The following is a 24087-nucleotide window of genomic DNA, read 5'->3' as shown; positions in this document are numbered from 1 at the left end:
TTTTGATCATGTGACCACACAAATCCTGCAACGGTCATAAGTGAAAAATAGTCATAAGTCGCTTTTTTCAATGATGATGTAATTATGAACAGTCACTAAAGAAACTATTGTAAGTCGAGGACTACCTGTATTGCAATACACAAATCTGTAAGGACTGAATTATAGGTTCAGTTTATGGGTTACCTGCTTCAAATTGAAATCCAAAGAGGTGCCTTTGGAGCATGTAAGTCCAAAGGTAGCAGCTATTTGCTCTTCTTTAAAGCAGCAGGGCCCGTTCCTGAGATGCTATCTATAGCTGCCTCACAATTGTGGGAAATGACAAGTGCTGTATGGACTCCAAAACACCTGTTTGAATTGAAATCAGAATACTGTATCTTCTTTCTTGTTACCTTTGTTGATCCAGAAGTAAATTAGAGATGCCTCCAGTCAGCCAGATGTCCGTATTGCTGTACAGTATATTTTATTTCAAATCCTCAAGTGATACAATTATATTGATTTTCTAATGTTATTGTTGCCTTTGCTCTTCAGTAAAATAAGTTAGCAGCAAAATATGAAGCTGGGTAATGAAGGAAGGCAGTTACATCTGAATGGTACAGGAAAACCTGAATGGTTTACTTTAAGGGAGAAGTGAATTTATGGCCAGTCCAGTTTTCCTCTCCAATTTTCTTGCCCTATAAGAATCATGTTAGATAGAATGGATTGCTGTTATGCAAACATTTCAAAAGCTTTTCTTTAAAAAAATAATCTATAAATACCACATTGGAGCTAAAAAATATTTATAGAAGTTGAAACTTTTTTTTAAGGAAATGGGGGAATGTTACCCATTTTAATTTGTCTTTATGTATTTTTATTATTATTAATTATGGGGCTTTAATAGCATAAACAAACATCTGCTCTCTCTGAATCTCATCCCCAAAGAAGATCCTTCTGACATATTGAAAACATAAAAATAATGCAAAGTTATACCCATGTCATATTTAAAAATGCAGTGATCAGATTATTGTTCTACTGCCTACTGAAATAGCAGTATAGAATGATGTATATTCTGTGCCTTTACGGGTAGTTCTCAATTTACAGCCATTCATTTAGTGACTTTTCAAAGTTACAACGGCACTGAAAAATCTGACTCATGTCTGCTTTTCACACTTACGACCATTGCAGCAGCCCCGTGCTCACATGATCAAAATTCAGATGCTTGGCAACTGACTCATATTTATGATGGTTGCAGTGTCCAAGGATGTGATAAGCAAAATGGGGAAGCCAGATTGACTTTACAAATGTGTTACTAACTTAACAACTGTGATGATTCATTTAACACCTGTGACAAGAAAGGTTGTAAAATGGGACAAAACTCACTTAACAACTCTCTCCTTAGCAACATAAATTTTGGGTTTAATTGTGGTTGTAAATCAAAGACTACCAGCATTAATTCCAAGTGGATATGTGGTCTTTGGAAAGCTGTTTACAAATGATAGCAGCTTGTACTAATTACATGTTGAATAAACAGGGTCTAAATTCCACAATAAATATTTTCAATGGGGTTATAAAATTAAATATTGGAATAATACTTTGAATAGCAATAAATAAAAACACCGATGCAGCATCTACTGTTTATTGATGCAGTGATGAACTGGTTGATCGTATTTTATAAATCTTAAGCCACCTGCATATATTTTTTCAGACAAGTTTATGTGGCCTACAGGAATTGTTCCTCCTTTAGCTCTCACCTCTGGAACTAATGACTAATGACTTTTTCCAGCTGTCAGTCCAGCTGACTTTTTTCAGTCAGTAACAATCTCAATTTTGGATTAATCCTGAAGAGCACATAGCAAGTACTGGTCAAAATACAGACTCTGGATGCCATAAAACAAAATTTCAAAAGAGTACACAAGAAACATGATCTATATCCAGTTCTCATATGTCATATGCCCAAAGGGTGTTCCAGTAAAATTTTGGTTTTACGAATAGAAAAATACTTCTGAAAATGGCTGAAAGATATCCTGGCCAGACAATATTATAGAAAATCTCCATACTTGCATACATGATGTCCCAATATTTTACTGCAGCTCTTAATCAGCGCTGGAGAGATGGGCACCACACACATAGACGAACATATTCATGTACTTAAGGATAAGGTAAAGGTTCTCCTTGCACATATGTGCTGGTCATTCCTAATTCTAGGGGGCGGGGCTCATCTCCGTTTCAAAGCTGAAGAGCCAACATGGACTCCGTGGTCTCCGTGGCCATGTGGCCAGCATGACTAAATGCCAAAGGCGCACGGAAGGCTATTACCTTCCCACCAAAGGTGGTTCCTATTTTCCTACTTGCATTTTTACATGCTTTTGAGCTGCTAGGTTGACAGAAGCTGGGACAAGTAACGGGAGCTCACTCCGTTACATGAAGCTAGGGATTCGAACCGCCTACCTTTCTGATTAACAAGCTCAGCGCCTTAGCCACTGAGCCACCCCGTCCCTTTTACTTGAAGATAAGCCCATCCACAAATAAGCTACCCTCAATTTTTCAACAAAAATACCACAAAAATACACTGCCCGTGAATAACCTGGCCTCAAAATCCTGTGAAGGCTTAGGATGAATGTATGAAAATGTAAAACATGTTGCCCTCTCTTCCCCCAAGGTTCCTGTAGCATTATTACTTTTACTTACCGATTTGCCTAAAGCTATCCTTGAGTAATTGCCTGAGTTGACTACTGAAAAAAATGTCCCGGGCACAGATCCAGTATATTAGCCACTGAACCATGTTGTTAGAAAATAATGAAACTGAATGCAGCTGGGATATAGGCCATCTTCTGTTTGCTGTGCACTAAGTATGCAGTTCACAGATGCTGAGAAGAATGATGTTATCTCTGTGTATCTTAGAAAACTAATGCCAAATTTTCTACAGCTTTTGGAAAAAAGACTGCTGCTATTGTGTGTCGGTGAATAGAGAACATGGGGAACCCTTCAGGACAGTGATGTTTTTCACAAAAGTAAATATTGAGCCCTGCCTTCTATCCTGAATCCATAGAGGTTGTGGGATTTAAAAGAACAAAACAAATGAAGACTTACTTTTAAATGTTTGTTAGAAAATGGAGATGCTGATTGAGAAAGTTCTGTGACCCATAAAAGCCAGAAGAATGAGATTAAAGTATAATTTGGACTCTTTGTATATCTGTATTGCAAAATACGTTTGGGGTCCCTATTGAAGGAGTTCCTGTTTGGGCAAATATGTTGCACCTATTTTTATTTGTTTAGTTCAGAGGTCTTCAAACTTGGCAACTTTAAGTCTTGTGGATTTCAACTCCCAGAATTCTCCAGATGCTGGCTGGAGAATTCTGGGAGTTGAAGTCCACAAGTCTTAAAGTTGTCAGTTTTGGGGACTTTTCCCTCTGACATCTTTTCTGTGTTGCATCTGAAACTCCCCCACCCCACCAACTTTTCTATTTCAGCATTCAGATTATGAGATTTGCTGCTCAGATCAAACGGCTATAGTCACAAGGAATGTTTGCTAGCAAGATAATAGCTTTTGTGTTGTTGCTGTTTTTGTGCTGTTGCTGTTGTTATAAATGGATTTTGCCAGCGGAGATGAAGGGACCACAAACTGGGTTTGTAGCCGACCATGGTATTGGCTCAAAAGCCAGTAATCGGAGGCTTGATTGCCTGACATAACACTGGCTAAATTGGAGTCTTCCGATCCACACCACTGGTTTTTCAAAGCTTTTCACTCTGAGAAATCATTCTGCTCCAAAAGTCCAATAATAACCTCCTCATGTCTCCTGTTGAGTCCCTGTTTGTTGTAAAAGATGGTAGGATATTTGTTGTCGTGTCCATTCTTTTCATCTTGGTGTAAATCAAGTCAATTTACCCTGTGTGGAATATACCCTTTTACAGAATGTAAACATCCTTTGGACATCCTTGGAGCTGTGATGATGACTTGCTGGAAAAGACAAGCTGTCTTCTGGAGGGGAAAATTGTCTGCTATTTCTGATATTCTAACTGAAGAGCTGTACTGTTCCCCAGGAAACAATTCCAAAACACACATGTGCAGAAATCTGTTACAGGGTCTGTAGAATATTATGTTTCTCTGATTGTCACGGAGAGCCGTGCAGTTACAGACGGAGATCTTTTAGCAGTCAACCACAATGAGCATGGAGAAATAGATGAAGTGCATACTTTACAGTAGGCTGATTTAATAAAGCATTCTCCTGAAGCGCTGAATATCTTTAATGTTTCATGGAGGCATTACTACCTTGTTCTCACTGCTAGCAGCAGACTTCTACACCAAAGTTTATAGTCTGTGAAAATGCTTCACTTTGGGATGTTTAGCAGATGGAATGAATGAATAATTAGTCTCTTTGTTAAATGAAATCCAACTCCTATTGATTTAAGAAAGCTAGAAATGATAGTATTAAATGGGTGCATTTGTTTTTCTTCTCTTTTTTATTACATCTTATTTCCCTATCTTGTACTCAGAGTAGTCAAAGCAATAGATTAGCCTCTCCAAATTTAACCTCACGAAAGTCACCTGGGGAGGAGGAGAGGATCACTTTCCCTCAAGTGACATCGCATTCTACATCAATCAATCTATGTTCATCAGTAATGCTCCAGGATAAATAACCTCTCTCACTGTCTCCCTGTTCTTCAGGCTTCTTTCATTGTTTAAATAATGAAATGTTTTCAGAAAGATAAAAAATCTGCCCCTATTAGCTGACTTTTCTAGGAGACATTAAAGCAACTGAAGTATCTTATTACCAGGAACACATAATCTTTTGAATTTTTTTAAAACTACATCGTCTGGGTTTGGTAGTGTAATAAATATCCACAGAGATATTACTATTGTTTCTCACTTTTTTAAAGCATTATATTGTAATGCTTTCAACAGCATCATCTTTAGAGACATTAATTCCTCCATAGACATATGAATTATTTATATAATAAATAAAATATTATATAAATAATATAAGGGGCTGCGTTCATTTTTGATGGTCTTCCCAAAGATGCATTTTCAGGAGGCAACTGGACTTTCTGGTTTTCTTTGACGACGTTTCATTTCTCATCCAAGAAGTTTCTTCAGCTCTGGCTGGATGGTAGGGAATCATCATCATCTCACTGATGATGGTTCTTTAGTCAGAGCTGAAGAAGCTTCTTGGATGAGAGAAGAAACATATTCAAAGAAAAACCAGAAAGTCCAGTTGACCCTTGAAAAAGCACCTTTGGGACAGCCATAACCTGGATGACTGAGAATCTCCATAGACCTTTGTTGGTCTGTTAACAAGAAAGAACCTTCAAGTTCTATGTTCTGATTATGATTTGACCCACCATGGTTCTGGGGTACATATCAGGACATATTTGCCTTTCAATAATAGGATTTTATAGTTCTCTTATTCATTACCCGTATTCTGTGGATTAGTATACAGACATTGATAGGACGTTCTGGTATTCGCTCATTATGAATTTCATTGTCACCGCATGTTGAGAATTTTCCAGTAGTCTTTTTGTCAGCAGCTTCCTTATCATGGGCAGTCATGATAATGGGGGGAGCTCATCAGTTTTTATACTATTCTTTGTCTCCCTCTCCCTTTCTGGTTTAAAGCCATTTTAGTAACAATCACAAAGGTCTTGCCAGACATATTTCTTCTCTAATGAGCAGTCATCTGTGCCTAATATCCCTCTTATATTGGTAATGTGGACCATATTCCAGGAATCCATGTCTTTCCTAAAGGAAATCTTGCGGGGGGGGGGGAGTTTGAATTCACAAATAGCAATCTTTCTAAGAAGTTGAAAAGTAAAATAGAGTGGTGATGTCAGAACTTCTTATTGTTATCTTCAGAGAAGTACCATATTTTTCGGAGTATAAGATGCACACACACACCCCTAAAAGAGGGTGAAAATTTGGGTGCATCTTATACACTGTAGCCCCGAAGGCTGGCCCCACCCTTTGGCCATTTTTGGCCTCTGAGCATTGCATTTTAGACCTGTTGCAGGGATTGCCACAGACCATTGCCGCCTCTGTGCCTCGCTTTTTTGGTCTCTGTGCCTCATGTTTATGGCCTCTGTGCCTCACGTTTTCAGACTCGGAATGCTCTGTTTCAGACAGGTTGAAGGCTGTGGGGATCGCCAGGGCACATTGCTGCCTCCGTGCATCATATTTTCAGCCTCTACGCATCATGTTTTTTTGGGGCAGTTCCAGGTGGCAGGGATTGCCGCCACCAATTTTTGTGATTTTGTAACTATTTACAAATAATATTTATCATATACTGTGTTAGGAAGGTTTAGGAAGCATATATATCTTTAAAATGAGGTAAATAAAATAAGCTTTGTGTCGTAAAATTTAAAAGATTGGTCTCCTATTATCCATCTGGGTAGTCTGATAATAAAGTAATCAGTGAAGGTAAATGCACCACACTCTCAGGGGGCATTCTTCCAGAGTAAGATCAGTCTTATCTGCAAAAGTGAATACTCAGTTACCTTGTGTATTTGCTATCCTGAGACTCGATATAACATGAGTTAATTATATTGGATTAATATAGATAATTACAGAATTATTCTAAATTTCCTTAATGAGTAAAATAAGAGAACCTTGTATACATCTGCATTTGACTTAAACTAGTACTTTTGCTTTAGCTATGCCTGAAATAAACTGGAATTACTTGGCTTCACAGCTTGGGTGCATTTGACATCTATATAAATCTATATAAATCAAAATAACAGCTAAGGCAATATTTGTTCTATGTGGCGTATAATATCTCACTCTTTTGACTAAGATTGTGTAGTATCAATGTAAAATATGAAATTCCACAGGACTTTTGTCGTTCTACTAAAATTGTTCATTTTGAAAATACATATGAAAAAACTGGAGAAGTTATAAATAAATATTTTTCAAGTAAAAAAAAATCTGACCATTTTGGCAGGTTTCCCCCAAAAAAGTGAGTTTTAATTTCAAATCCCACTAAACTGTAAAAGGAAAGTTATGCACAACTTGTTCTTCAAGATTCTTGCATTTAGGGCTTGATTACAGGTAGATTTTTGTACTTTATACTGGAAAAAAAGCAGTCAGTTTGAATTGTTGGAAAATATTTGAGGAAATCCACTTTATATCTTTTTGTATAGCTGTGCATACTTTTATAATGATTGTTATCCACTTTAGGAAGCCTGCCATATATTTACAAAATACATGAATGCTTGCTTATGCATTAGCAGTCAGCAGCAATTTTAGTATCTACTGTTTGCAGCAATAGTAAACAAAAACCTGTTAAAGATGGTAGAAGTCTAAAGACAGTTTTAAGAAGAAGTATGTTTTAAAATCTAGCAGAACATGGAAAAAGGGACAGTTTGCTGTCAAAGAGTATGCTAGTGTCTTTGCCTTGAAGCGCATGTCAGATGGATTATTTATTCACCCATAAGACAAGGATGTATTTTTGTCCTAAAGTTCCTTTGTTTCTTTTGATAATATCATTTTATCTGATAAGGGCTTAATTTTAAAATATAAAAACATTATAATTGTGATGTTTCTCGCAGCAAGAATTAGTCAGTAGAGAGGTTCTCCTTGCCCCCAATTTCTATTCTATCCATTTTTGAGCCACATAACACATTTCCCACTTACACCCAACAAAATAACAAATGTTGCCCTGGCAATATCTTTTTTTTTCTTCAGAGTCTCCATGATGTTGCTTTTGTCTCTTTCCCAGGCCGGTGAGTGAAATGCTCTTAAAGTGTACTTAGCTGTGCTATTGTTAAAATAGCAGTCTCCCCTCTTAAACCAGAGCATCCAGCAACAGCTGAAAGATACGTAAAATCTTTACACTTTGGCATCTAGAACTTCAAAGTTGTTTCCGACAATTTCAGATGATGTGGGTTGGACTCTTGTGCCAGCTTCATCTGTTGTTGTGAGGAACATAAGTCTTTCCTTAGGAATGGAGAAAGAACGAACCAGCCATTAAGGTAGGACTTCCAGAAAAGATTACTCAGTCCTGGGGAAAATGAGTAGGAAACTCAAAATAACGTCACCTTGATTTTGTTCAGCATAAGATGGGGCAGAGAGAAATTCTGAATAGCTTTCAAGATTCTGTTATTTTACCTGAACAATCAAGAGGATTCCTGGATTCCTGCCATGCCTGTTTCTTGACCAATCAGCCTTTCTTGCCAACTTGAAAGGCTGATTGGTATCATTCTGCTCTGGTCCTCTCAAGAATTGTGCTCTATCAGTGATCTTTTAGAACTGTATAGTTGCTCTGGAGCAGTATTGTAGATATTTTATTCAGTTGTTCTCACTGATTTAATACAAGGTTGAAATAAAAATATTTCTTTCCTCTGGAAAGGTGGATCATATATACCATTCTGATAACATCTGTATATTCTTTTTGCAATTGCTAAGCACCAGGATCTGGCTATCTCCTAAAGTTAACGCACCTTGAAGTATGCAAGATAGTGAGTTCAACTCCCAATAGAGGGTTAGAATCCCATGGAATAACATCCGGTTACTCCTATCTAATGAGTTTTAATACAGTAGGACAGAAATGGATGTAGTGTCTCCTGGTATCAATGTACAATGTATAATCCTCAACTTATGATCACAATTGGGCCCAAAATTTATGTCAGGGAGAAATTTGTTAAGTGAACTTTGCTCCATTTTACAACTTTCCTTGCCATATTTTTAAAGTCACATTTGTTAAGAATCACTGAAGTTGTTAAACTAGTAACGCAGTTGTTAAGTGAATCTGGCTTCCCCATTGACTTTACTTATCAGATGATCACAAAGGGACACACTCCAACCATCATAACTATGAGTCAGTTGCCAAGCGGTCGCATTTTGGTCATGTGACCATGGGGATGCTGCAACGGTTGTAAGTGTGAAAAACGGTCATAACTGACTTTTTTCAGTGCCACTGTAACTTCGAATGGTCATTAAACGAACTGTTGTAAGTCAAGGACAACCTGTACTGAAATAATGAAGTACTGGAATGATGGGGGGAAGCCCCTCTCCCCCTCCCACACTGGCTACCTGTATAAAGAGAGGAAATAAAAGGAAGAGAATGTGCTCACTTTGTGATTCTATTTTTACCAAAAAATATTTGAGTCTCGGTACTTTGGGTTGCTGGAGAAGGAACCTAAGATAAAGTCTAAAGATGATGGACAATGCCTTGCAGCTAGCTCTACCCTTTTCTTCCTGCAACATCTCAATTGGCAGATTTTACCTGCTGGCTGGAGACATGAAGGGCCGGGAGGGCAGCAAAATTAGAAATCAACAAATCACTTTATCTTCACATGCGAAATCAAAACAGTGCCAATTAGCCCATCACCTGTCATAACAGACTAGACAAGGATGAGGACAGCAAATGGAATCCTTAGCAGTTCATTAGTTCAAGGCAAAATGAATAGCACTTGGATAAGACAGTGGAGAAATGCCCCATGTTTTTGTTGTTCTGAAGGAGGCAGTGAATCACACATGATTAATTTGGGCAAACTTCAGTTTTCATTTACAGACTTAAGAGAATTCCATCACACATGGAATGAAAGGTAGAAGAATCAACCATTCCTCCTCTTTTAGGAGGCAGTACATTCAGAAAAAAAATCATTATTACTAATTCATGAGTGAATGAAATGTACACAGCCTGCTTTTCATTTCAAGCATTGCAATGTCTTTGGACAGCGCTGGCTCTTTGGCTTTGAAACAGAGATGAGCACTGCCCCCTAGAGTCGGGAACGACTAGCATGCATGTGTGAGGGGAACCTTTACCGTTACCTTACGTTCATCAAAGAAGATTCTCAGTCATCCAGGTTGAATTGTCTGGAAGTTAAGTCACGACAACTGGACTTATTTGTTGGTTTGAGACTTTTCGCTGCCCATCCAAGCAGGTTCTTCAGTCTGAACAAGTTGATTAAGGGACTCTGAATCAGCTGAGAATTGTTGGAATGTGTCTAAAATCCTTAGGGATTATTTCTTTACCAACCTCAGGGTTCCCCCCCCCCAAAGTGCTTGGCAATATGTCAATGAAGATGCTCAATCAGTCAGGTAGAGTTGTCTGCTAACATCTGCTAATTATCACAAACCAACAAGAAAACAAGTGCAATTGCCATGACTCAACTTATTGCTACTGAAGCAAGTTGGGCTACAGCTTCTTCCAATTGTTCTTCTGAGGCCATTGCACAGGTGGAAACGTCCTTCCTCAATGCTCCCCCCCTTTTTTTCTTACTCCAGTTTCTATAATTCTTCTGGCAAGAGACCCAAGCCATCGCCACTGCTATCTTAGCACTAAAGCCATTCAAAAGTATTCAGTGGTATCATCAGAGCAAAGTTTGAACCATAAAGAATGATTTCAAATTTCAAGTTCATCCACATATTCTGTGACCACAGATGCATTTGGAAGCAACATTTGTATCCTATTACATTGGTAATAAGTAAAAGCTTCAAGACCTCTTTTCATAGGTGTGGGGGTGGGGAGGGAAAAACCCTTCTGTTATAAGTGCTTTAAGGTTTTATGTATACTTACTGTTGCCATAGCTTTATCACTGGGGAACTGTAATTGGCTTTAAAAAAAAGATTTATTAGTGTAGTAAATATTGTAAAAGTTGAGACCTGAAAGGGTTAGAGAGACCCTAAATCTGATCTGTCAATCAAAACTCACTTGGCAATATAATCAGGGAATAAAACAATGAAAAAATCAAACACAATTCAGCCAATCAGGAGTGGATAAAGGTCCCCTTTTAGGTAAGCTTTTAGGAAGAGGAAGGGGCAGCTCCATTTTGTCTCTGTTTTTTTTCTCTCATGGAAAGAATTGGAGATTGGTCTGGCTCCAAGACAAGTATGCCAAATCCCTGAGCATCTTAGGTGAGAAATTCAAGAAAAATACAGCAATATAGGGAAGACTGATACATTATAATTTTGGATTGTATTTGAGCTATATGCCTTAGTTCAGGGGTGTCCAAACTTGGGAACTTTAAGACTTGTGGACTTCAACTCCCAGAATTCCCCAAGCCAGCTTGGGGAATTCTGGGAGTTGAAGTCCACAAGTCTTAAAGTTCCCAAGTTTGGACACCCCTGCCTTAGTTCCTTCTTGTCTACTTATGTGTGTATGTGCATATATTACCTTTCTTAAGGAACAAGCATCTATGTAAACCTCTCAAAAGTCAAAATGTTATTTACTTACCTTTCTCCCATTGACTTTCAGATTCCATTTATTCTTTCAATCTTGATACGCACAGTAAAGAATTGCATTTCTGAGAAAATGAGGACACTGATAACAGAGCTTAATCGTTCTATCAGCCTCTCCCCTTCATCCTGTTATTCTAATAGGAGAGAACTCCAGCACCAACAAAATTGTCAAACTACAGAATATAAACACAAGGAAACCCCACACTCACTTGCACTGACGTTACCTAGTTGGGTAATAAAATGTCTACAAGCAAGCAAGCATCTGTTCTCAGAGATTACCAAGTGCTCCATGGTCATCGTTTGGCCTGCTTAGTTAGCTGAAGGGAAAAGCAGGGCAAGAGGTCTGCCAATTTCCTCCTCCCAAATAAAGCAGTGCAAAACCAGATGTATTCTTTGGAATAGTAAAGTAGATGTAGTGATAGCCGAGGTGGGTGGAGATTCCAAGAACTCCTTCAAGGGAGCCAGAGAATCTAGTCCACCAATGTTGTGCATGGACTTCTGTAAGCAAATGGGGTTACAACTGTGGTCAAAGAATGTTTTGTAATTTTTTTTCTGGAGATTCTGTGGGGGCTTATTTCTGAATAGACATGATAGGATTACACTATAAAGTATCACTGAAGCACCTTGATTGCAAGGCTTAATTAGATGAAGTTTTGAAATGCTTTTTATTCCCCCCCCCCCCACAAAGTGATAGAATGTTGACTAACAATTAATCAAAGGAATTAAAGAACATGAAGAAATGATAATTCTGTCATTGGAAAATATCAAATCTGAAAGAAAATTACTTCTGTGATCATTTTTAAAGTTTATCCATTTTCAGGATTTGCTATGAAAAATGAAAAATGATGTAATTACACAACAATTACAAAAGGAAGAAATTATAGTAATTTTGTTTAGAAATAAAGGAGTTTTATACTAAATATTTATATGTAAATAAATATTCAGCACATATACCTCAGTGCAACGATGTCCTACATCACACAAGTTGTACTGCATTGACATTCTTCTAAATCAGAATATCTGTGCATTCAATAAATACATTTACATGTTGGGGAGAACTAGTGTGTGTGTATGTGTGTGTGAGAGAGAGATGGGGGACGGACAGACCTTTTTGTGGTATGCAACATTATGCAACACTGACCTATGACTTTCTCATTCTTCCTCCTATGTACATCTCCTGTGTATTCCATTGGGAGATTAATCTATTTTCTAGATTTATAATTACTGGTACATGATTTATTATTTTTCTTCCTGTAACTATTATCCTTTCATTTTTGTTTCTTTCACCCATTTCTCTTTTTCTTACTAGGAACATTTTTCTTATATTTGTTTTTCCCAAGATTCAATCTTGACTCTAGCAAAAATAAAAATAAAAAATCATCCTATTTGGAACCTCTCATCATCCTTATTGTCCACCAGTTATATCATTCATCTTAAACAATCAAATCAGTCATTTGATTCCATTTGTATGCATTAATTCACTTTTGCTGGAATCATGTATTTGAAACAAAAAGACCTTTAATTCTCTTTGGATTGCAGAAATTTGTATTTTGTAATATATATTTTAAGTCTTTCATTCAATATTCAACTGGAACCTTTATTTTCATACAAATATTTGTTAGGTCCGCTCCAGAAGACCATCTAAATTGAGATCTATTGCATTCTTTCCATTTCACTTAGTTTCACAAGCACATGCTTATGATCATATTTCTTTCATTTCATTTGTTGATTCATATTTTTTATTATTTACACTCCTTACATTTGAAGATTCAATTTCCATACATCAGAATTGGGCTCATACATACTTATTTCTCCTTTATCCTGGTCAATATGGGTTTCATATGATGCTTTATGGCAAGGAAGAAGTAGAGCATTTGCTGGTAACATTAAAAAAAATACCAATCAGTTTGACCAATATGCATGATCCAAATTCAGTTTTGTTCAAGTATGATTACACTGTTCTATATATGATAGGATCTTGAATACATAGGAAGAACCTTACAACCCTAGGCACTGCTGCTTATATTCCTCCAACAAGGTACTTGTAGTAGACTTCATACTCAGAAACTAACTTGCAAAGAAGAATAAACAAAGAATATTATGTACATTATACATTATATATTGCTAATAAATAAACACAAATATTCATGTGTTTTTGTTATAAATATTTTTTCTCCCTGCAGTTGATGGTGTGTGTGTATATAAATGCTTGGTTAATAAAGATACTGAATATTGCCGTGTAGGAAAAGAATCAATTTTGATAACACTTGGTTACAACAGCGCCTTACTACAATTCACATCACATACTGGTAAGTGGCTAGATCATATATATATATATATATATATATATATATATATATATATATATATATATATATATATATATATATATATATATATATATATGAAGATTTTTGTTTTCTTTGGTCCTATATTTGTTGAGGTCAGCTACAGTGATAGTCAAAGATTCTCAGGTGTTAGACTTGTTAGACCAACTTGCTACTCGTTATTTGATTGAGGTCTGATTGAGGTTAAATGGGCAGGGAGTGGAGAATGTTCTGGTATTATGGTCCTTATTTGACATTCTGAAGAACCTTCTGTTTCAAACTTTTAAAAATCAAGTTGGACTTATCCTACTCCCAAGTTTGTTTCATTGACTGTATATGTTTTATCTTTGCTGATGTTTATAGAGAGTTTATATCTCAAGAGGATTCAAATGATGGTGATATTTAACGCCTAACTTAAGTCATTTACACATACATACACCAAAAGTTTACAGTCCTCTAATTGTTTATAATGGAATATTTGTGGTGATTTATTTGAGAATTGCATCATTCTATATTGAGACTTACTGTGATTTAAGTTTTCCATCTCCTGTTTCTTTTCTCTTTGTTTTGACAACTGTTAGTCTGAACTCAATTCATGCAGAGGATTGTTATATTCCAGCATCCGGTTTCTACCATTTAGACAGCAGTAAATCATACGTAGTGTTTTCTGCTTCCTGTGTAACATGTGTGCAACATCTGAATTGCATCAAGATGGCCATAAAATAGGTTTTTAGTGTGTCTAATATATAAGAGTTAGTTTTTTTGCAAAGTAAAGCTATCCGTCTAGAACAATTTAAGTAATAGAAGTGCAGCCTATCATCTACTAACTGTACATTTTCCCACAATAGCCTAAATGTTCAGCAGGTAAGCCAATTTCTATGTAAATACCAGCTTCAGAAATTTTATGGGAATAAAAATATAAGTGGGCAGATGGAACTATACATTTATCTTGCCTTGGTAGCCAGTGGTTATTGATGGATGTTACTTATCTCTGTCTTCCGAAGAAAAACATTGAACTAGTCCTGGCACCAAGAGAAGGGAAGGGAAGGTCAGTTTTAGCTTTTGCATGATATTTAGAGACACCAGGAAGCAATAAGTGCAGCTTCTGCTTTCAATTCAGTTCATTTCAATGGTATTTATTTGGTCCACCACCCGCAAAATTTAAAAGAATAAAACAAACAAAAACAGGGTGAAACAAATAAATATAATAGTGTACTAAGAACCTGACAAATAAATCACAGAATATAACATTCACTCCTCTATTACTATGTTAATACAGTTGTTACCTGGGTGATAAATCTAAAACATCCATAGGGTATAAAAATAAATAATAATTTGCTATTGCTTTCAATAATTCCCTCAGGACTAAGTTACAGAGACTGGATGAGAGTGAATGAGTGAAAAGAGGATGCACATTGATAGATGACAGGAAATGTCTCTCCTTTCTTGATCCTGCCCTTAGGATTCCCTTGATGGAACTTCTGATTATGAGTTACATAGTACTTCCTGCTACCAATACCACCTTCTCACAGAAAGAAAATGCCTTGGCTCAGCTCTTTCCCTCTTATGCTACCCGAGGGCCAGCAGGTTCTTTAAGATTCATACGGGTAATCCTTATTTAGCAACTGCCTCGTTTAGCAAAACTTACATCAGTGATTAAAAAAAAGGAGCTTTATGACAAATCTTTGCCTTCATAACCTTCACAGGTTTCTAAAGCAAAGGTAGATCATAAGCCCAGTCACAGAACCACTTCACTTAATGGCTAAGTTGCCAATCCCAATTGTGGCTGTTAAATGAGGATTAGCTGTAGGTCAAACCAGGGTGAAACGCCCAAAAGGATTTTCTTGAGTAAATATGAAGAGAGTTATAGAGGGGGAAATGTCTTTCCAAATTGCCAAAGTCTCCAGAAATTGGTGCAGGCAGTCTTTCTACAGCCAGCACTGCAACTATAGTCTACTCAGAGGTCCAAACTATTTAGAGACTTTTGCCACTTCTTTGTCACTTTTCTTTAGCTGTAGAGAGTATAATACCTGGTTTGATGGCATTTGATGGTATCGGTGCCTCAGTGAAATTCAGACAGTTGATCTTCTGCTACAGATATTTTAAATAAGCCATTGTCTCTAGAGACAATACCTGAAGATGTATGACTGATAGTACTTCTTGTCAATACAGGTAGTCCTCGACTTATGACCAAAATTGAGCCCAAAATTTCTGTTGCTAAGCAAGATGGTTGTTAGGTAAATTTTGCCCCATTTTTACCACCTTTCTTTCGACAGTTGTTATGTGAATCACTGCAATTGTTAAGTTAGCAATATGGTGGTACTGATTAAGTGAATATGGCTTCCCCATTGACTTTACTTGTCAAAAGGTTGCAATGACCCTGGGACGGATGTCATCAATACATGCCAATGGCCAAGTGTCCAAATGTTGATCACGTGACCCTAGGGAATGCTTCAGTGGTCATCAGTGTGAAAAGCAGTCATAAGTCCCTTTTTTTGGTGACATTGTAACCTCGAACAGTCACTAATTGAATGATTGAAAGCCGAGGATTACTGTAGGTTAAAAATGGAGACACTTGATCTTTGCAAAGAATATTTTAATGGGCAGCATTATTTCTAATTGCAATGATTGTTGCTCCTCCTCCTCCCATTAGGAAGTGCTTGCTGCAGATAATCTACTTCTACCTAGGCCCTCCTAAACGTTTTGAGCTGTTCAAAAAATGTGGGAAAATACAATTTCATTAAAAGAATCAGCAGTTGAGCTATTTTAAGGGCGGAATTGCGTAGAAAAGAGCAGACGATATAATTTCTATCTACAGCAGTGTTTCTCAACCTTGGCGACTTTAAGTCCTATGGACTTCAACTCCCAGAATCCCCCAGCCAGCTGGCTGAGGAATTCTGGGAGTTGAAGTCCACAGGACTTAAAGTCGCCAAGGTTGAGAAACACTGATCTACAGCTATGGCATATTTTACTGGAATTTTGAATTATGTTTTGTGCAGAATAAAGACCAACTTGATAATAATTCAGTTACTTTTCTTAATTAGTGTCTCCTGCCTGCTTTGGTTTTGTGTTTAATGTTCCTATACTTTAACTTTATTCTTTCTTTTCCAGAATATAACATGTTTTCAAATACACTGAACAGCTGTAGGAATATAAATAAGGAACATTCTGTATTCAGTCAGAGAACAGAAGACTCCTCTGCATCTCAGTATTTTCAGGTAGAGAACTGTTGTTTCATAATATATTCCATATTTCCCAGGGGGATTAGGGTGACCTGTTGCAGAAAAAAAGAAAATTCTTGTGGTAACAAAAACATCTAACTAATGCATGCTAAAAACGTACGCCATAATCAGTTTTTATTTTATTTTCAGTGGCTATGGCTTTTTCATCACCAATGTTTTCCAGTATTGCAATTTAGGGCACTATCTTGGGTTTCTGCAGAAAAGACTTTATTCTTATTTTGTATATTGCTATAGGCAAATTATAGCAGCTACATTTCTCATCTTTTCTTTCTAGTTTTATGGATGCTTATCTCAACAACAAAATATGATGCAGGATTTTGTAAGGACAGCTACATATCACAGAGCAATACTTCAGAATCATACAGACTTTAAAGATAAGGTAAGCTTTACTTTTCTGCTCAGTTTCAAATATCTATATGTATTTTCCTGCAAAGTTGGCCATAACATTAGATCGGCCAGCCACAGCTGACTGATGGGACCAATTGGATCCAGAAGGAGCTTGGCATGATTGCAGAAGGTCTGCAACACACAGTCGGTCAAAACCGTGATGGCTGCCTGAAATGGAAGAATGGCTGCAGCCTCTGTTCCCAGGGATCCAGGAGCTCTCCATGGTTCATGCATGAGCTAAGGCACATGACGAGAGTGAGCAGATGCCTAGTGCACTGCTGGTGAATGACAAAAAGTGAGGATGCTCAAGCACAAGCTAGAGCCTCTATTAGAGCCTTCCTTGTGGCGATAAGGGCCCCACTCTTATTATGTGTGCAGATAGCTGTCCAGCAGACCTGTTTCGGGTTACCTGGCCCCTCCTTGGATTCTTCTGGGATTCACCTGCAGGCTGACTGGGAAATGTAGAGCACATTTGGTGCATCTGCCTCAGGTTGAGTGATATCATCCAAGTAACTGGAGTGTTAGGGGCCTGAATTGGTCACAGTAACCTTTGCTCAATCCTAGCAAATCTGAGTGATTTGGGGCATTTGGGCCTTTCAGGCTGCAGGTTATTCCCCCTTTGGTTCTGGGTGGAGTGGCATTGTCCCAGTGGATGCCAGTGCACAATCTGGGAGTGCCTCTTGGATCCATAACTTCTGCTGAAAAAGCAGGTAGCAGCTGTGGCTAAGAGGGCTTTTGCACACCTTTGCATTGTGCAACAGTTGTGCCCATTCCTGGATCAGAACATTCTGCTCATGGCCACTCATGTCCTCTTGACTTGTCCAAGTACCCAGTATGGGTTACTGCAACGTGCTCTACACGGGGGTGGGTGGGTGGGGGTAGAGTCCTTAAAAAGCATTCCGAAGCTTCAGCTGATAAATGGTGTCAGGTACTCAACACATGTAACATCATTGCTTTGTGAGCTGCATTGGTTGCCAGTGTGTTTCCGAGTGCAATTCAAAGTGCTGGCTTGGGACCAGGTTACCTGAGGGACCAACTTCTGCCAGTTATTTCTACCCATCTGATCCAGTCTAGCTGGATGGGTCTGTTCTAGGACTTGTCAGCCAAGGAATATTGGCTGGTGGACACTAGGAGGCATGCCTTTTCTGTTGTAGTGCCTGTCCTCAAAGACATTGTCTTCAGAGATTAGGATGATTCAGGCCTGTTTCATCAGGCCTTGAAGACCTGGTTATGTGGCTAGGTCTGGTGTCCCAGGTGTATTTAGGGTCCCATTTACTGGTCATTTAAACATTTGGTGATTCTTGGTCTCATTTAATATTAACAACATAATTTTTCTCGGTTGCTGTATGTATTTATTTATTTATTGGATTGCATTTTTAATTAGTCTAAACACTGCTTAGCTAGATTCTTTTCAGAGTTTCATTGCTAAGGCTCTGCATGTGTGTGGGAGAAACAAAATGACATTGCCTTATATTTTTCTACACGGAAGAGTTGAGTGGCTTTCTGACCTCGTAGAAAAAGTGCCAGAACAATAATAGCTACATTTGTTTCTGTACATTAGATCAGTTAGAGCTGTGAGATCAATGCCAGAGCGCGCTGATGCGAGACATTTTCATTATAGAAATGATGTGCCTCTTTTGCCTTCTATTGGTTGCCTTTTCCATCTTTCTCTGATTTCAAACAGAGGCAACGAATTGTTGTTTTGCTAGAGTGCTCTGAAGCAAACATGCCCCCTATATACCCCCAGTCTGGCATTACTCTACCCTCTCTTTGAATGTGGTCTTGGGAAAGCGTAAATGCTGGAGATGAGGAGAAACTTCAGAAGTTTCAACATTGCTGGTCCAAACCCTCATGATGTATGCAGCCAGTGTATAACAGGGGAAGTTAATCCAAGAGATGAAAATCAGCCATTAACTGCAAAATTTTGAAATTGTTCAATAAATACTACTACTACTACTACAAAAACCACAACAAAATTATTGTTCAAGCACAATCTAGTAAAAGTGTCAGAGATGCTGGGTTTGATAAATCTGTATAACATAATTTGTAGTGGTCCTTAAACTAGATGTTTTGATTGAAGGATTTACTCAGTGTCAGCTAATATATTTTCTTTAATACTTTGGTTAAAACTTCTCACTCCAAACAAAATCAGCTATGGTAAAAAAGCAACACTGACTTAATAAGCAACAATCATTTAACAATACAGTATTTAAATATACTAAGTTTAATAGCGAATCTGGGATTAAATGTAGAACCTGAACTATTAGGGATAGCATTATAGCATTACTTCAGGTCTTTTTAGGGTAATGTATGTTTGCATTTATTTTCCCAAAATGAAACTGACTAGGACTATGGAAGGAAATAAACTAAGGCAAGGGTGCCCAAGCCTTAGGCCATGGCCCATTTCTGATCTCGGCCCATTCAGAATTGGGCTGCGCGAGTTCAACCGCTGAACTAAGGCGTTGAGGCAGGCAGGAAAAATAAGTAAATATACACCCATGAGACATTCTGATTCTAATCTAATGCATCACAGCTGACCCAGGAAACATGAATGTAGGTAGCTCTTCATTTGATAAAAAATGAATTAATTTGTTAGAGTAAATGAGAGTAATTAAGGTATGAACTTATTAGCTATCTAGAATCATTAAGAGTCAGGTGACATATAAATATATCCATCCATATATACATAAATGTGCAGTATAGTCTAATTTAGTTCCCTTGCTGGAACTGAGAGTGACAAATGCTGTCCACCTTAGCACAAGTCTTTTTAAAAAATTATTATTAATCTGTAACAACTGTGTAGAGAGTTCTATTATTTTACCACTTTTGCTATGTAGATTCTTAAAGTAATTTTTTAAAAAATAAATGCTTCCAACATTGCTTTTTGAATTTAGGTTAGGAGTATATTTAATGGAATAAAATACTTCGAAAAGCATTTGCAAGATCTACCTAGTGTTAAATTAATAATCCTACAGCATATGTTCTTGCTTTTTTCCCCACACCTACATTAATACTTCTGCTAAGAAATAAAATAGCAAGAATAACTGTGAATTCCCCTCAGAAAAAAATAAATTACAATTTATGTATAGGTTCTCCAAATTAATCTTAGTAAAACCTTGTGATTTCAAGACTTGTTATTCACTTTTTTTCTACTATAGTTAATAAAAATATATGCAAAGAAATGTGTTATGAATTTGATGCCATATTTTAATTTCATGAAGAAAATCTTAGCATGTTTTAGTTAGGAGATCTTGATGATGGGCGATGTTGTATATAGTATTTATAAATATTAGATAGCATTGATTGGCAGGAGGTTTTTTAACCTGCTGATAAGATTTGGAATATAAATACATGTTCATCCCCATTCATTTTTTTGTTTCAAGGTGGTCCTAGATGTTGGATGCGGATCAGGTATTCTTTCATTTTTTGCTGTGCAGGCTGGTGCTAGAAAAGTTTATGCTGTTGAAGCTAGCTCAGTGGCCAAGTATGCTGAGGTGAGTATGTTGGATTTGATGAGCAACTGCATTTGTTTGCTTTGCTGTGTGTGTGTAGAAAACAAAGTATTTGTAGCTGAAATAACGGTGTGCAAATAATTTAGGACCGTGTCCTGAAGAGCATAATTCACTCTCAAGGTACATGTCAAATGAAAACATTTTGATTATTTCAGTCAAACCTGTTCCCACTTAAGCAGCTACAAACTAGGACATTTAGAGGTCTGTGTGAAAATTGATGGCAGAGGCAGATTTAAGGGGATCACTATCCCTGCTGAAATAGCCGATCAATATTTGAGAAATAGGCCTATTCAGTATAATGCAAATGGGACTGGAATCATTTCATAGATAAATTAATGACAAGGAATAAGAATTGAACGCACTACTGAAATTTAAAGTAAAGTAATGACTTTGATTAGAACTATCTTTATTGACTACCATTCAATGACTTTTCCCCATATCGAAATACACTAAAACCTTTAGTAATTGAAACTCATCTCCTGTAAAAGGACTTACATTAATTATCAGCTTCTCTTATTCTTGAATGGATCCACAGTCAACCAGGAATATTGGATATATTTCAGGGAAAAGCAAGCAGGGTTTATTTCCTGGAATTTCTCTTGTTTCACTTCAAACACTGTACAGTAACAGCATGTGGAATATGCAAGTTACGCTGATATTGTTTGCTGTCTGGCCAAGAATTGGATTAGCATCACAGGTCTAGACTACATGATTCGGAAAGGCTTACGAATTCAGTGGATATCGCTTTCTCCTTCTCCCTTTCTCTGATTCCAGAGAAGAAGCTGTATAATTTATGCAAAATAAATTCCAAAGCTGCTTAGACTCACTCAAATGTAATGTAACCTGTATTATAATTGTTGTAACCATTTCAGTAGCATGGTAAGCAGTGGTGGGTTTCAAATTTTTTTAGAACCTATTCTGTAAGTGTGGCCTGTTTGTGGGAGTGGCTTGGCGGTCATGTGACTGGGTTTGAGTGGCTTGGCGGTCATGTGACTTGGTGGGCATGGCTTGACAGTCATGTGACTGTAGAAATTAAGAAGCCCGAGGAACGCCTGCAGCTCGGTTTGATTGCAAGGTGTGGGGGCGTCCTGAATTGTTTGAATTTTTTGTATGGTCGGGTGAATCCCAGAGCCATCGATTAGGTACCCTAGGAATTCAACTCTTGGCACGTTAATTTGGCATTTCTCTTTTTTGAGACGGAAGCCTTTGTGTCTAATTCGAGCCAAAACTATTTGTACATGTTTGAAAAGTTGCGCTTCATTTGCAGCCGATACCAAGATGTCGTCGGAATAGGGGACGACTCCTGGAATCCCCTGCAAAAGGCGTTCCATGACGCTTTGGAACAGTCCAGGGACAATACTAACGCCGAATTGCAGGCGGTGACATTTGAAAGCACCCCTGTGTGTCACAATGGTTTGGGCTTCTGCCGTCGCGCCATCTACAGGCAATTGTTGGTATGCCTGCGCCATGTCCAATTTTGCAAAATTTTTTCCTGGGCCTAATGAATGATTAGGTCCTGTACAATGAGTACAGGGTAAGCGCTTTGTTGTAGTGCTTTATTGTGCACTTGTAGTCTGCGCAGATGCAGACAGACTCATCAGATTTGACAGGTGTCACTATAGGGGTCTCCCAGCATGTATGATCAACCGGCTCTAGGATTTCCTGGCCTACGAGCTTGTCAATTTCCCTGTCAATTTTGGGGCGGTTTTAGCCTTATTGGGGCTATGTTGGGGTCCAAACTAAAGGAAATTGGAGTCCCCACATACTTAACCAGACCGGTGCCGAAGACGTGCTCGAACTCCTTGACGATGGCTTCAGTGCCGTTGTCTTTCAAAGTGTTGATGCCGGTCACCTCTAGGCCCAGGGCTTGGAACCAATCTAGCCCTAGGAGTTTCTGCAGGTTGCTGCTGACCACTGTCACTGGGAGTTTCCCGCTGAACTGTTTGAAGTTCACCTGTAAGGTGCCTTTGCCCACGATGGGGACCTGGTTTCCCTCGTAATCTCGTAGGCAGATGTCAGGGGTGTGAAGATGTTGCTTCTTGAGGCTAGGGATAGCCTGTTTCAGGGTAAACCATGGCATGATGGTTAGTGATGACTCGGTGTCGATCTCCATCTCACATGAAGAGTCCTCGATGAGGACTGTGACCTTCAGCTTTTTTGGCCGCCTGGTGTGGACTTGGCCGATTGATGTATGGTAGGTGACTCTATTGTCGCCCTCTGAGCGCCATGGTGGCTTCTGCCAGGCCTCTTGGTTGGGCCTCTGTTGGCGGGTTGGTGCGCTTCTAGGCTGCCAGGTAGTGGCAGGGAATTCACTCTGGCACACCTTGGTGATGTGCCCCTTTCGCTCGCAGCACTGGCAGGTTGCGTTGCGGAAACGGCAAGCCGATCTGGCATGGTCTCATCCACAGCTAGCGCAAGGCAGGAGACGTGGTTTGAATTTGCGCGCCGGCTGGGTGCAGCTACTTCACATGCAGCAGCTGTCATCTTCCTCGCCCTCTGAGCTCTTGGGCTCTGCAGCCTCACAATGAAGGTGTGTACTCTTTCGCACGTCTTGTGTAGCGCTTTGGTGCTGCAGAGTCTCAGTAGTTTTGATGGCTGATTCAGATGCCCTGGCTTCATCCAAGACAATTAGCAGAGTGAGGTTAGATTTAGCGAGTAACCTTCTCTGTAGGTTAATGTCCTGCACACCACAAATTATGCGGTCCAGAATCAGCTCGTCCAAGTCTTGGAATTCGCAGTACGTTGCAGCCTTGCGGAGCGCTGCAACGTACTCGTTAATCGACTCGCCCTCTTTCTGGTTCCTGATGTTAAACTCATGCCGGCGAACGTGCTTGGTCGGCTTGGGGGCATAGTGGGTCCTCAGCATCTGCTGGAGCACGGACCAGGTGACTGATTGTAGTGGTGTTGGCTCAGAGAGGTCTTTTGCCATCTCGAACACTTCCCGGCCACAGTATCCGAGGAACATGTTCTTCTTGTGGCTTTCAGAAAGGCCCATGAGGTCATTTGCCTTGAGGAAGCAGTCAAATCATAGCATGTACGAATCCCAGTGCTCGGTGACTGGGTCATACGGAATTGGTGGGGCATACATGGCCATTTTGTGTTCAGAGGGTGTTTTGAGTTTGCCGCTCAAAAATGGCTGCTCGAAGCTGCCCTGAGCTCTGGGCTGGATGTACTTCCTGGATTGCTATGCTCTTTTTGGTGTGCCTAGTTGCCTTCCAATCTCACCTTCGTCGCCAGTGTTAGATTGGGTAATGGATAGGCACACAGGCTTAACAGTAACAACAGCTCTTTATTAAGTACAACAAGTGAGAACAATCCAGCGAAGGTTGAGTCTGACAGCAGCCCTTTTATAGGGAGCTGTCGCACCCTTTGACCAATAAGATTAAACCTCTGTTCCTGCTAGAACAGAGGACCTTGGTGGAAACCACTGTAGTTAGACAAAGTATCTAACACATAGCTTCAAGAAACAT

The 24087-nt window shown here is 38.7% G+C and overlaps 1 protein-coding gene across 2 annotated transcripts in view; it reads left to right on the top strand.

Moving 5' to 3' along the window:
* The window catches only part of LOC309386661 (histone-arginine methyltransferase CARM1-like), a gene marked incomplete at its 3' end in the record, with an annotated part of 53410 nt that overhangs the window by 5610 nt on the left and 23713 nt on the right, over positions 1 to 24087 (top strand). For both annotated transcript variants that reach the window (XM_081942307.1, XM_081942308.1), the window contains exons 2-5: positions 13333 to 13458; positions 16588 to 16694; positions 16993 to 17097; positions 20489 to 20599. In XM_081942307.1, the coding sequence (XP_081798433.1) occupies positions 13333 to 13458; positions 16588 to 16694; positions 16993 to 17097; positions 20489 to 20599 (449 nt within the window). The remainder of the gene's footprint in view (positions 1 to 13332; positions 13459 to 16587; positions 16695 to 16992; positions 17098 to 20488; positions 20600 to 24087) is intronic.

The sequence above is a fragment of the Natrix helvetica genome (assembly GCF_964273705.1).
Source record: "Natrix helvetica genome assembly, chromosome: 2".
NCBI classification, from domain to species: domain Eukaryota; kingdom Metazoa; phylum Chordata; class Lepidosauria; order Squamata; family Natricidae; genus Natrix; species Natrix helvetica.
This window is presented reverse-complemented; position numbering and strand designations above follow the sequence as displayed.